Raw genomic sequence first — 12,672 nt, 5'->3', positions numbered from 1 at the left:
CTGGTCAAACGAGACACCATTCACACTGGGCTCTGGTCAAATGAGACACCATTCACACTGGGCTCTGGTCAAACGAGACACCATTCACTATGGGCTCTGGTCAAATGAGACACCATTCACACTGGGCTCTGGTCAAACGAGACACCATTCACACTGGGCTCTAGTCAAACGAGACACCATTCACACTGGGCTCTAGTCAAACGAGACACCATTCACACTGGGCTCTGGTCAAACGAGACACCATTCACACTGGGCTCTGGTCAAATGAGACACCATTCACACTGGGCTCTGGTCAAATGAGACACCATTCACACTGGGCTCTGGTCAAATGAGACACCATTCACACTGGGCTCTGGTCAAATGAGATACCATTCACACTGGGCTCTGGTCAAAAAGAGTGCACTATAAAGGGAGTAGGGACACCATTCAGGACCTAGACTATTCCTCCCTTTTGCAGAACGTCAGTTGTTTACTCCATGAGCTCAAATATGAGCTTTTTAAAGTGTCAGAGAATGTGATGTTTCACAAGAAATTGTTAATCTGAGTCCTGAATGACACCCAATTTAGTGCACTACGTTTGACCAGGGCCCATAGGGTTCTGGCTAAAAGTAGTGCACTATATAATAGGGAATAGGGTGCCATTTGGGACCCTGTGTGAATATGAAGGTAGTGATGGTCTTAATGGTAAAATGTCATCCATCCATTTAGAATGTACACGATCTGATATTGATCGTGGGGTGCCATTAGGGACGCAAAACAGTGTATACTATACTACAGTACTAATGAACACATTCTCTGGTAAACACAGTTTACTGATTTTGTCTCTTATTATTATCTGAGTATTGATCTGATTTTAATAAATAACACAACTATTCTACTAATGCGTTTCATCCTGTGAAAACTTAGTTTGAAATAATTAAGTTCCCCTGTCGTCCTGTAGGTGGTGCTATTGAGTCGCATTCACAATGCAGTCCGTAGTTTCCCCTGTCGTCCTGTAGGTGGTGCTATTGAGTCGCATTCACAATGCAGTCCGTAGTTTCCCCTGTCGTCCTGTAGGTGGTGCTATTGAGTCGCATTCACAATGCAGTCCGTAGTTCCCCTATCGTCCTGTAGGTGGTGCTATTGAGTCACATTCACAATGCAGCCAGTGAAGTTTGTGTTTTTAGCCCATATAGCGCTCTGTAGTGCACTGTATAGGGAATAGTGCACCATTTGTTATGTAGCCTTAGTCCCTCCCATTTAGTTTCACACTAAAGTGTGTTTCCTACTGATAAGGAACTCTTCCTCAGAATAAACATGTATTATCCCCTAAAAAAACAGGTGGTTTATAACGAAGAATGGACAAAATTAGTCATACCAAAGTAAACAAAATGGGCTGTCGGGGAACCACGTGTAATTTAACTACACTGAACTAAAAAACATAAATGTAATAATTTCAAAGATTCATATAAGGAAATCAGTCAAGTGCTTGCCCAGGTGAAATTTAAAAGCTGCTGGGCCAGTGGTCTTGAGAGATGTGGAGGGTCAACACCTTCAGTTTGCATTCCACTTTGATTTCTACATAAACATTCCTGTGTCTGATCTTCCCAGTTTTGGTTTTGCTTCCTGTCTTTTCAGTTTGGGTTTTTATTTAGTTTGCCTCTTGGGGAAATTTAGTGGGTGTCTTTTACGTTCCAGTTGTTGTTGTTGCTAGTCAACTATCAGTGGACACCCCCATGAGTGTCTTTCAGAACCCCTCCTGTTTCGTTTTGGTTGTTGTCAGTGACTCTGAGCAATTATTATTTGGGTTTTCTTGCTGGGGAACGTTACAAAATGGGTTTCAGTAGTGTTTGCTGGGGAACGTTACAAAATGGGTTTCAGTAGTGTTTTCTGGGGAACGTTACAAAATGGGTTTCAGTAGTCTTTTCTGGGGAACGTTACAAAATGGGTTTCAGTAGTGTTTGCTGGGGAACGTTACAAATGGGTTTCAGTAGTGTTTGCTGGGGAACGTTCCAAAATGGGTTTCAGTAGTGTTTGCTGGGGAACGTTACAAAATGGGTTTCAGTAGTGTTTGCTGGGGAACGTTACAAAATGGGTTTCAGTAACGTTTTCAGTTAATTCCTTTTTTTGGCATGTCGCTAACTGCTAACTACTGGAACGACACAATATGGGTGAAGTAGACAATCTCTTCCTGTCTTTTATCAGACGTGCCGAATTCTCACTTGAAACATTTTGTTTTTGTGGTATTAAGCTAAATTACACATTCTGCTGACATTTGACCCCCGAAGTGATCTGTTCTTGCAATATGTAGTCTAACGTTTCAGATTTAGAGATGGTAATTATGAAGTAGTTTAGGATGTAGTGAAATACTTTATTTTATTTTTTCAAAGTCACTGAATAAACTTTGTTTCTCAAAAGTAGTGTTAGCGTACCAGTAGCTTAACTTCCAGTGTTCAGTAATTGGTGGCTTGGTAAACTATATTTTCAGAGCAGCTTTCCCAACGCTGTTAATGGGATCTGGTGCGGTCTCTGCTTTGCACCACGCCCGCTTTTCGCGAACTCGGCCCTGGGGTCCCTAAGGGGTGTGTGTATTTGAGATTTTGTCCTAGTCATACACAGCTGATTTTAAATAATCAACTCATCAAGCTTTGATTATTTTTAATCAGCTGTGTAGCGCTCGGGCAAAAACCAAGGTAACACTTTATTTGGTTAGTCCATCTGTAGATGTTCTACAGACTATCAGTAACATTTCTACTAGCTCTAACGTAACCATAACCCTTATCCTGACCCTAAACTTACCCTTACCATAACCCTTATCCTGACCCTAAACTGACCTTTACCATAACCCTTATCCTGACCCTGACCCTAAACTGACCCTTACCATAACCCTTATCCTGACCCTAAACTGACCCTTACCATAACCCTTATCCTGACCCTAAACTGACCCTTACCATAACCCTTATCCTGACCCTAAACTGACCTTTACCATAACCCTTATCCTGACCCTAAACTGACCTTTACCATAACCCTTATCCTGACCCTAAACTGACCCTTTACCATAACCCTTATCCTGACCCTAAACTGACCCTTACCATAACCCTTATCCTAACCCTTATTCTAACCCTTACCATAACCCTTATCCTGACCCTAAACTGACCCTTACCATAACCCTTATCCTGACCCTAAACTGACCCTTTACCATAACCCTTATCCTGACCCTAAACTGACCCTTTACCATAACCCTTATCCTGACCCTAAACTGACCCTTTACCATAACCCTTATCCTGACCCTAAACTGACCCTTACCATAACCCTTATCCTGACCTTGGCAAGCAGTTGCTTTATGAACAGATTGTCTGTTGATAGTATGACCAACTGTAGAGGATCTATAGATACCAAATCTGCACTATCCAAATAAAATGTAACCAAAACCAAAATGATCCCCCTCTGGGAAATGCTGCACACGGCAATATAGGGAGATCGATTGGGGTTAAGGCCTTGTGATAAACTAGTGTCCTGTCCAGGAGGTGTGCTGGTACATCAAGCTGCCTCACTACAGAAACAGGAGATAGACTAGTGTCCTGTCCAGGAGGTGTACTGGTACATCAAGCTGTCTCACTACAGAAACAGCAGACAGAGCAGGAGCCTATGAGCTGTTCCAGATCACACAACCCAAGACTTGTGCATGGCTGCTTGCTTACTCAGGGAGGGAGAGGTGGAAGGGGTGAGACGGGAGGGAGAGTGGCATGGAAGGCAGAGATAGAGAGGGGTTGGAGAGTGGCATGGAAGGCAGAGAGAGAGAGAGTGTGCAGATATTGTTGGGGAAGGAGTGGCAAGTGAGATTGGAAAAGTTTGAGGAGTATCCAAATTGGTAGTTACAGTCTTGTCCCATCGCTGTATCTCCCGTACTAACTCAGGAGAGGCGAAGGTCGAGAGCCATGCGTCCTCTGAAACACAACCCAACCAAGTCGCACTGCTTCTTGACACAATGCCCACTTAACCTGGAAGCCAGCTGCACCAATGTGTCGGAGGAAACACCGAACACCTGGCGACTGTGTCAGCGTACACTGCTCCTGGCCCGCCACAGGAGTCGCTAGTGCATGATGGGACAAGAACATCCCTGCCGGCCAAACCCCTCCCCTAACCTGGACGACGCTGAGCCAATTGTGCGCCACGCCATGGGTCTCCCGGTCGAGGCCCGGCTGCGACAGATCCTGGACTCTAACCCAGAATCTTTAGTGGCACAGCTAGCACTGCAGTGCCTTAGACCACAGCCCCTTCACTGGTGTTTCTGAATGTATACTGCAGTATGACTTTGCACTGTTTAATCAGTGTGTGTATGTGTGTGTGTGTGTTTCCATTCCTCCACAGAGTGATTGTATACTGCAGTATGACTTTGCACTGTTTAATCAGTATGTGTGTGTGTGTTTCCATTCCTCCACAGAGCTTTCAGACTGTGTGTCCATCAGCTATTTGCTGCAGCCTCCTCCCTCCAGCTACAAATGTGGTGACCATGGAGTTGAGGGGGATCAGGACCAGCTACAGTGTGGTGACCATGGAGTTGAGGGGGATCAGGACCAGCTAGTGTGGTGACCATGGAGTTGAGGGGGATCAGGACCAGCTAGTGTGGTGACCATGGAGTTGAGGGGGATCAGGACCAGCTACAGTGTGGTGACCATGGAGTTGAGGGGGATCAGGACCAGCTACAGTGTGGTGACCATGGAGTTGAGGGGGATCAGGACCAGCTACAGTGTGGTGACCATGGAGTTGAGGGGGTTCAGGACCAGCTACAGTGTGGTGACCATGGAGTTGAGGGGGGTCAGGACCAGCTACAGTGTGGTGACCATGGAGTTGAGGGGGATCAGGACCAGCTACAGTGTGGTGACCATGGAGTTGAGGGGGATCAGGACCAGCTACAGTGTGGTGACCATGGAGTTGAGGGGGTTCAGGACCAGCTACAGTGTGGTGACCATGGAGTTGAGGGGGGTCAGGACCAGCTACAGTGTACTGCTACTGAACACCCGTCATACGCATAGCCTATACCAGGGGTAGTCAACTCTGACCCTACGAGGTCCGGAGCCTGCTGGTTTTCTGTTCTACCTGATAATTGATTGCGCACACCAGGTGTCCCAGGTGTAAATCAGTCCCTGATTAGAAGGGAACCATTTTTTTTAAAAGTACAGTGGAACTGGCTTCAATATCCAGAGTTGAGTTTGAGGGGCCTAAAGTATGCCAGCCTACTCGAGTTTAGCTGTGGGGCTTAAACAAGTCTGAATTTCTTAGAGCCTAAATTTCGAGACCTCAATGTTGAGCAACATGTTTAGACGTTATTGCAGAACAAGGGCCACATGAACACACACTCAGCTGTGGGCCTTACAACACATCAATGTAACAGTAGGACAAATTTCACAATATCAGAATATAACTTCAATCAATGTAGACTACAGCAGAACACACACATGAGGATATATAGGCCTCCTTATATTATAATATGAAGCACATTCACGTTAACTTCACAGTAGACAACTGTGTTCCTGTCTTAGTTTTCTAAACCTTCCCACAATGACTTTCCACACGTCAAGTCCATTTAACTCCTGACAGTCAATGTGTTGTGTCTGTGACATGTATCCTCTTTGTAAGTCTGTTCGAAAGACTTCATTTTGAGTGTTTACTATAAGCTGGATGTACTCTTTAGCTTGGTCTACAATGCTTGCTGCCACTAAATGCACCTTGGTTCGGGATGTTCAATTTCTTGCTCAAAGCCATTGTAAGGCTGTCAGGAAGACTGCACATTTTCTTTCTCTCTGTCGGATCTAGTCAACTTCCTGCCGTGCAGATTCACTTCCTCTGTTTAGCTCCCCGGCGACTGGACAAACATGACCGTTACCATGGAGACACCGCGAACTTAATTGATCAGGGAATATGAGAATATATCAATAGAATGTGTATTTCAGGGGTTTCAGAGTGAGAAACACCAATTATTCTTTCATTCTGTTACTGTTTGATTAAAGGGACACCTCTAACCTAAACAACACTCCATTATAGACTACTGTCCTGATCTGGGTCACTGTTACTGTTTGATTAAAGTGACACCTCTAACCTAAACAACACTCCATTATAGACTACTGTCCTGATCTGGGTCACTGTTACTGTTTGATTAAAGTGACACCTCTAACCTAAACAACACTCCATTATAGACTACTGTCCTGATCTGGGTCACTGTTACTGTTTGATTAAAGTGACACCTCTAACCTAAACAACACTCCATTATAGACTACTGTCCTGATCTGGGTCACTGTTACTGTTTGATTAAAGGGACACCTCTAACCTAAACAACACTCCATTATAGACTACTGTCCTGATCTGGGTCACTGTTACTGTTTGATTAAAGTGACACCTCTAACCTAAACAACACTCCATTATAGACTACTGTCCTGATCTGGGTCACTGTTTGATTAAAGTGACACCTCTAACCTAAACAACACTCCATTATAGACTACTGTCCTGATCTGGGTCACTGTTACTGTTTGATTAAAGTGACACCTCTAACCTAAACAACACTCCATTATAGACTACTGTCCTGATCTGGGTCACTGTTACTGTTTGATTAAAGTGACACCTCTAACCTAAACAACACTCCATTATAGACTACTGTCCTGATCTGGGTCACTGTTACTGTTTGATTAAAGTGACACCTCTAACCTAAACAACACTCCATTATAGACTACTGTCCTGATCTGGGTCACTGTTACTGTTTGATTAAAGTGACACCTCTAACCTAAACAACACTCCATTATAGACTACTGTCCTGATCTGGGTCACTGTTACTGTTTGATTAAAGTGACACCTCTAACCTAAACAACACTCCATTATAGACTACTGTCCTGATCTGGGTCACTGTTACTGTTTGATTAAAGTGACACCTCTAACCTAAACAACACTCCATTATAGACTACTGTCCTGATCTGGGTCACTGTTACTGTTTGATTAAAGTGACACCTCTAACCTAAACAACACTCCATTATAGACTACTGTCCTGATCTGGGTCACTGTTACTGTTTGATTAAAGTGACACCTCTAACCTAAACAACACTCCATTATAGACTACTGTCCTGATCTGGGTCACTGTTACTGTTTGATTAAAGTGACACCTCTAACCTAAACAACACTCCATTATAGACTACTGTCCTGATCTGGGTCACTGTTACTGTTTGATTAAAGTGACACCTCTAACCTAAACAACACTCCATTATAGACTACTGTCCTGATCTGGGTCACTGTTACTGTTTGATTAAAGTGACACCTCTAACCTAAACAACACTCCATTATAGACTACTGTCCTGATCTGGGTCACTGTTACTGTTTGATTAAAGTGACACCTCTAACCTAAACAACACTCCATTATAGACTACTGTCCTGATCTGGGTCACTGTTACTGTTTGATTAAAGTGACACCTCTAACCTAAACAACACTCCATTATAGACTACTGTCCTTAATTCTCTCTCTCTCTCTCTCTCTCTCAGATAGGACGCCAGTGTCAATGACAGATTTATGTGTGTGACAATGCAGATGTTGGTTGACTGGTTGATATATCTGCCCTCCTGTCTATACCCTCTATCCTCTCCTATTGTCCCATACACTAATCTATACTCTTATTTATGCTTTGGGCGAGTGCACTGCAGTTCTCCCTCGAGTTCGTGACCCCGACTATGAATACCACTACTGTAGATAATAGAAGACTCGGGGAGAGAGAGAGAGAGGAGGAAGAGGAGGAAGAGGAGGGGTCGTTGGGGCGTTTTCCAGTAAAGAATGCTTTCACTTTCAACGGTCTTCTGCAAAGCAGAACGAGCGCATTTCTTCAACTCGTCTAACAGAATAGCGGAATACTTCACCGAGGGACGTTCGTTGTTAGTTAGATGGAAAATGGAGATTTTAATTGGCCTACTTATTTCATCATTGTCTCTGTATTGTGACTTCACCGGTAAGTTAGACTTCTGTCTAATTCCACAACTCTGTGACGAGTGCGGAATTAAGTTGAGTTTAATAGTTTAGGTATTTTTTTTTCTGTTTTGTTTCCTTAAACAAATGTTGGTACTGTGCATTTGATTTCAAGTATTTTAGATAACTAATGACTGACAGTGAATGGTTGAATTCTTTAGGAATACATCCTCTCTCCTGCCATGGTTCAATGACGTACTAAATTCCATGTGTGTGTACGTGTTAGTGGTGCTCAGGTCAGCTGTTTGTTCACCCGCCCGGAATTGCTAATAACCCATCCACAACAACCCGACTAGATGTGATAAAGTGAAAATCTGAGGGCCGCACCCAACCCTAACCCGCTAATATAGAAAATATGCGATAGGCTACAGTCAAAGAGAGCGGAACGGTTTTTTTTGACAGGGGGAGTAGTTTTTTTTTTTATAAACCTGATTTAGATATAAATGATAATTTCCTACATTTTGGTAGGCTATTTGTTAGTCGACTATTCTATAAATTAGATGCATGTAGCTTCTCTTTTGTCATTATATGTTGACCTAGAATACTAAATAAACCACTTGATCAACATAATACTGTAATAGATCGATAGCGATAGAATGAACGCTTCAATCTAGTTGACATCCGTAAAGTTCTCTCTGTCATCTTACGCAGAGCGAAGACGTTTAGGGACCGGCGAGAAAATACAATGACGCAACAAAAATAAAAACGGAAAAGATTTTCTGTGCAAAATGTCCAAATGACATCAATTTGACCGGCTGGAAAGGAGAAAGAAAGCTGTGAAAATGAAACCCAATATGTTTCTGATGAGATTGCAGTTCGGTTTTTATGCGGTTGAAATACTATCAGGTTTTATGGTGTTTAATGATGAAGACGGCACCTCTACAGATGGTATCAAACTGAGCTTTGTATTCTCTCAAGTAGGCAGAAATAAAGAATTCAAATTTCTCCGCTCCTGTTCCCAAGTCCACATGTTGTCTACATTTGGTGTATCATTTTACTGCAAGACATGCTTAGTTCTGCAAGAGTTCATATTATGGCTATATGAATACACCTGAACAGAAGGCTGCAGTTCCCTTGATGTGCCACAGTCCCTATCTCCATGTAATACACCTGAACAGAAGGCTGCAGTTCCCTTGATGTGCCACAGCCCCATTTTAAGTCCCGTCTTGTGACTGTCGAATTTATATATGACCTCCCAATCATCTCGTTTTACCACTTCTTTTCCAAACGTTACTTTTCTGGCTCTCCTTTCTCTTTATTTTCAACTTTCCCTTCGCAGCATTTCGTCTTATTGAATTCAACGTCGACAATGTCTCTTTTTGCCCTCCGCGGATTGACGTTAACTTTTGCTGCCAAAAGCATCATTTGTCGATTGTCCGTTTCGGCTATTTGGTCTAAAGTTTAGGCTTATACACTAATACCAGATAGCCTAAAATAATGAAAGAAAAACCTCAATTTAGCCTGAATAAATTGCACAAGAATTGTACATTTATAGATTTCTTTAAGCTATACTTCCTATTTTTTCAACCCACTCAACCCGCCCTTCAGCCACACACAATTTGATGACCCTATGAGTCAACACGTGCATCACTAGTGTGTGCGGTATGTGTGTATGCGTGTGCATCTTCTTCTTGTGTGCGTGTGTGTGTGTGTGTGTGTCAACTTCTGGTTTATGGAGTGTAACATGTAGTTGATTAACATACAGATAGATATAAACATTAGACAATAATATCGTCCTGATTGGTTTGAACAATAAAATCAACAATAACAGAACAATAAAGTTTTCACTTGACCTTGGTCTTCCAGATGCTGAGTGCCTGGTGATCAGTCCTGCCAGGCTGGTGGTGAAGTATGGAGACCCAGCCTCATCTAACTGCAGCTCAGATACCCCTGTAGAGATAGGCTGGGAATCCACCCAGGGAGGGGTTGGTCTAACAGACAAGGAGGTGAAGATCCTAAACTGGAGGGTGGACAGGTAAGAGAGGCAGACTTGTTACACAGCTGAGACTTTTTAAAACACCTTTATAGTTTGACTTTACTGTTATGTGTCTTCGATGGTCTTTAATGAAGGTTTTACTGTTATTTTATACATTTATCCATCTCTTGTGTTGACTTCTGTTTTTTTATTTTCATTGATTTATTTTAAATGCAGTTTAAATATTCCATTTGATTTGACAGTGTGACTGACTGGGAGAACAACCCTAAGTGCTTCACAGACGGAGGCCAGTGTGAGAAACAGCTGGACATCACAGTTTATAGTGAGTGACATCTCTCTCTTATCTTCTCTGGTGTTTCTGAATGTATTCTTAGTATGGCTCTGCACTGTTAATCACTGTGTGTTTCCATTCCTCCACAGAGCTTCCAGACAGTGTCTCCATCAGCTACAGGAAGTACCCTGATCCGATGGTTGAGGGGCATCAGTACCTGCTACAGTGTCTTGTCCAGAACATTGCTCCTATTGGGAGACTCAGGGTGACCTTCTACAAAGTCAATACCACTGGTGAACAGACAGAATTAGACACACAACATAAATCCAAGGACAACATCAAGACACCAGAGAATGGGACCTACACCCTGGACTTCACCCCTGGTAGAGATGATGCCGGGGCCCAGTTGTTGTGTTCAGCCATGTTGGATCTGGGACCAGAGGGACCCCAACCTCCTGCTGTAATGGACTCAAACCGCCTCAACATCAACGTGCACTGTGAGTCCTTCTGGTTCTCTGTCTACACACATTTAGTACAACCGTTAGTTAGTTATCAGACGAGTCATGACGATGATGTTTTCACTTCATTTTCTCTCATTAATCAACTTGTTTCTCATCTCTCACTCACTGTCCCCCCCCCCCCCCCCCCCCAGACAAGCCTCAGATCACTATGAGTCCTGGATGTTTCTCCATGACCATCACGGAGGGCAACACCCTATCACTTAACTGTAGTGCAAATGGTAACCCTGCCCCCTCCTACAATTGGTTGCTCCCCCAAGCCGACCCCAACACCATGAAAGAGAGATCTGTAGTGACCATCACCAACATGGCCAAGTCTCACTCTGGAGATTACACCTGCATCGCCATCAACCCCCTGGGAAACAGCACCTGTACTGTTAACGTGGAGGTCACAGGTGAGATGGATGGATGATTGGTAGGTTTGTTGAAAGATTGGTTGGTTGTTTGGTAGGTTGGATGGTTGGTAAGTTGGAAGAGTGTTTGATTGATTGATTGGTTGTTAGGTTAGTTGGTTGATAGTTTGGTTGGTTGGTAGGTAGGTTGGTTGGTAGGTGTAACGGTTTTCTTCGTGAGAAGGAGAGTCGGACCAAAATGCAGCGTGTCGATTGCGATTCATGTTTAATGAAAAAAACACACTAAACACAAACACTACAAAAACAATAAACGTAACGAAAACCTAAACAGCCTATCTGGTGAAAACACATAGACAGGAACAATCACCCACAAACACACAGTGAAACCCAGGCTACCTAAATATGGTTCCCAATCAGAGACAATGACTAACACCTGCCTCTGATTGAGAACCATATCAGGCCAGACATAGAAATAGACAAACAAGACATCCAACATAGAATGCCCACCCAGATCACACCCTGACCAATCAAAACATAGAAAATACAAAGTAAACTATGGTCAGGGCGTGACAGTACCCCCCCCCCAAGGTGCGGACTCCGGCCGCAAAACCTGAACCTATAGGGGAGGGTCTGGGTGGGCATCTGTCCGCGGTGGCGGCTCTGGCGCTGGACGTGGACCCCACTCCATGACAGTTTTAATCCCCCTCCTAAACGTCCCTAAATAGGTTACCCACCACAATGATAACATGGGACAGAGGGACAGCTCGGGACAGAGGTAACTCGGGACAGATGGGTAGCTCAGCACTGAGAGGAAGCTCAGCACTGAGAAGAAGCTCAGCACTGAGAGGAAGCCCAGGCAGGTAGTAGAAACTACCAGAACCTGGCTGGCTGGCGGTTTCAGCAGATCCTGGTCGACTAGCAGATCTGGAAGAATCTGGTCGACTGGCGGATCTGGGAGAATCTGGTCGACTGGCGGATCTGGGAGAATCTGGTCGACTGGCGGATCTGGGAGAATCTGGTCGACTGGCGGATCTGGGAGAATCTGGTCGACTGGCAGATCTGGGAGAATCTGGACGACTGGCAGATCTGAGAGAGTCTGGACGACTGGCAGATCTGGAAGAGTCTGGACGACTGGCAGATCTGGAAGAGTCTGGTCGACTGGCAGATCTGGAAGAGTCTGGTCGACTGGCAGATCTGGAAGAGTCTGGTCGACTGGCAGATCTGGAAGAGTCTGGTCGACTGGCAGATCTGGAAGAGTCTGGACGACTGGCAGATCTGGAAGAGTCTGGACGACTGGCAGATCTGGAAGAGTCTGGACGACTGGCAGATCTGGAAGAGTCTGGACGACGGGCAGATCTGGAAGAGTCTGGTCGACTGGCAGATCTGGGAGAGTCTGGTCAACTGGCAGCTCTGGCTGCTCCATGCTGACTGGCTGCTCCATGCTGACTGGCAGCTCTGGCTGCTCCATGCTGACTGGCTGCTCCATGCTGACTGGCAGCTCTGGCTGCTCCATGCTAACTGGCTGCTCCATGCTGACTGGCAGCTCTGGCTGCTCCATGCTGACTGGCTGCTCCATGCTGACTGGCAGCTCTGGCTGCTCCATGCTGACTGGCTGC

At 44.5% G+C, this 12,672-nt stretch overlaps 1 protein-coding gene across 3 annotated transcripts in view; it reads left to right on the top strand.

The window, feature by feature from the left end:
- The first annotated feature begins 7,752 nt into the window (after nt 1-7,752).
- Nucleotides 7,753-12,672, top strand: part of LOC110495018 (vascular cell adhesion protein 1) — a 75,538-nt gene continuing 70,618 nt past the window's right edge. For 2 of the 3 annotated variants that reach the window (XM_036948534.1, XM_036948533.1), the window contains exons 1-5: nt 7,753-7,961; nt 9,785-9,953; nt 10,157-10,236; nt 10,335-10,682; nt 10,838-11,098. In XM_036948534.1, the coding sequence (XP_036804429.1) occupies nt 7,790-7,961; nt 9,785-9,953; nt 10,157-10,236; nt 10,335-10,682; nt 10,838-11,098 (1,030 nt within the window). In that variant the 5' untranslated portion in view covers nt 7,753-7,789. The remainder of the gene's footprint in view (nt 7,962-9,784; nt 9,954-10,156; nt 10,237-10,334; nt 10,683-10,837; nt 11,099-12,672) is intronic. The other variant, XM_036948535.1, reaches the window with a different exon arrangement.

The sequence above is a fragment of the Oncorhynchus mykiss genome, chromosome 17 (assembly GCF_013265735.2).
Source record: "Oncorhynchus mykiss isolate Arlee chromosome 17, USDA_OmykA_1.1, whole genome shotgun sequence".
Taxonomy (NCBI): Eukaryota; Metazoa; Chordata; class Actinopteri; order Salmoniformes; family Salmonidae; genus Oncorhynchus; species Oncorhynchus mykiss.
The sequence above is the reverse complement of the archived record's forward strand: the minus strand, read 5'-3'. Positions and strand labels throughout refer to the sequence as shown.